Below are 1529 nucleotides of genomic sequence, written 5' to 3' on the forward strand. Positions count from 1 at the left end.
AAAGCGCGCTATGAAAGAGTTCACAACGGCTTGTTAAGCTTCCAATTGAACTTTCATTTGAGCTAATTGTTCCTCTTGCCATGTTCATTGCTTTTCAAGTTTTTCTTTGAGCACATCTATTTCCTTTGTTAGCTCCTTATGGTCTTGCATTGCCTCTTGAAGTTGTGCTTGAATCCTTAACTTAGATTTTGAAGCCTTTATGCCATAACTTGCACCACTTTTCTCAACTCTCACAAGTAAAAAAGCTTCATAATTTAGTTTAACATTTTTATTTTCTTCCTTAAAACAAGGTATTTGGATTTCACAAGGGAAACTATCAGTGACAAATTGATGAAATTAATAGATCGAATGAAGATAGTACCTTCACAACAATAATGGCAATGACACCATAGACAATAAGCACCAAAAGTAGCATGATGCACTTATCAGTAGCTACCTGATAACAGGAGGTAACGTAGAGTATAAGTCATGGCCAATGTTTAAAAAGTTTATATTGCATACAAACAAACAAAAATAAAATCAACCTGTCTGCCAATCTCCTTCACAAGCTGCAAGGCCTTCTTAATTGAAAATTGAATTGAATCAAGCTCATTAACAATCCGACCCATTTGTTCAGTCTGCACAATTTGATGACAAGACACATCAAATGTTTGATAGGATATAATTTCCCTTTTCCTAAAGTGAATTTGACATAAAACACTTACTTGGCCCTTCAAGGTAGTAGCAGTTTGGGTGCCTACTTCGATTGTTTGATGAACAACCTACATTCTGTATAAATTTAAGAATGAACATAAACAAGCAACGAAGTCTAATTTTGAATCTGATGTAAGTCACACCTGTTTAGATCTTTCAATAGCCTGATCAGTTTTATCCATTTGCTTCATCCCAGCATTGATAAGTTCTTGATTAGACATTTAAATACAACAAGACAAATGGATCAATTTGGTGAGATATATTCTTCGATCACTACACAAGAGAACAAAAACATGCAGAGAAAGGGCAAGTGCCCAACCCCCAACCCAAAAATTCAAGTATCATGCCAATAAAGATGATGCCTGCTATGCCGATGCAAAAATTAGCATACAGATACAATGAAAAGATGATAGATGGAGACAGGTTACAATGAAAAAAATACAGATATGAATTCTAACTCAATAGAGAGTTTAGATCATCTTATTTATACACCTTCCATTGCATTAGGCATACATCCAGTAAATTCATTTGCCTTTAAGGATGCCACCATGAATAATCATGAAATTGATGAACTTCAGTGAATCAGGTGTATAGTCTCGGTAACTGTTTGTCTATAATCCCCCCTCTCTTAAATACTGTGTGAGGCCATTAGAACAGTTAAGAATTTGATGAACTTGAAATAAGAATAAACTAAATTTTGCAAATAAACTATAGCTCAAATATCAACTGTCAACTCTCCAAATAATAGAACACAGATACAGATTTTTAACCTAAATAATAGAACACAGATACAGATTTTTATGGGCATTCTTAAATTAAAATCGTTTAAGTTAAAC

The 1529-nt window shown here is 33.9% G+C and overlaps 1 protein-coding gene across 1 annotated transcript; it reads right to left on the reverse strand.

Moving 5' to 3' along the window:
• Positions 317 to 914, reverse strand: LOC107611064 (novel plant SNARE 12-like). The gene is made up of 4 exons (XM_016313028.1): positions 837 to 914; positions 705 to 761; positions 525 to 617; positions 317 to 436 (listed from the first exon to the last, which is right to left on the reverse strand). The coding sequence occupies exons 1-4, from the start codon at positions 912 to 914 to the stop codon at positions 317 to 319; spliced, it is 348 nt and encodes a 115-aa protein (XP_016168514.1).

The sequence above is a fragment of the Arachis ipaensis genome, chromosome B08, assembly GCF_000816755.2.
Source record: "Arachis ipaensis cultivar K30076 chromosome B08, Araip1.1, whole genome shotgun sequence".
Lineage (NCBI taxonomy): Eukaryota > Viridiplantae > Streptophyta > Magnoliopsida > Fabales > Fabaceae > Arachis > Arachis ipaensis.

Coding starts and splice junctions, on each gene's coding strand:
- LOC107611064 (XM_016313028.1), bottom strand. CDS start 914: ATGTCTAATCAAGAACTTATCAATGCTGGGATGAAGCAAATGGATAAA. Junction 618..704: donor CTACTACCTTGAAGGGCCAA/GTAAGTGTTTTA, acceptor CAAATTGTGCAG/ACTGAACAAATGGGTCGGAT. Junction 437..524: donor TGAAGGAGATTGGCAGACAG/GTTGATTTTATT, acceptor TCCTGTTATCAG/GTAGCTACTGATAAGTGCAT.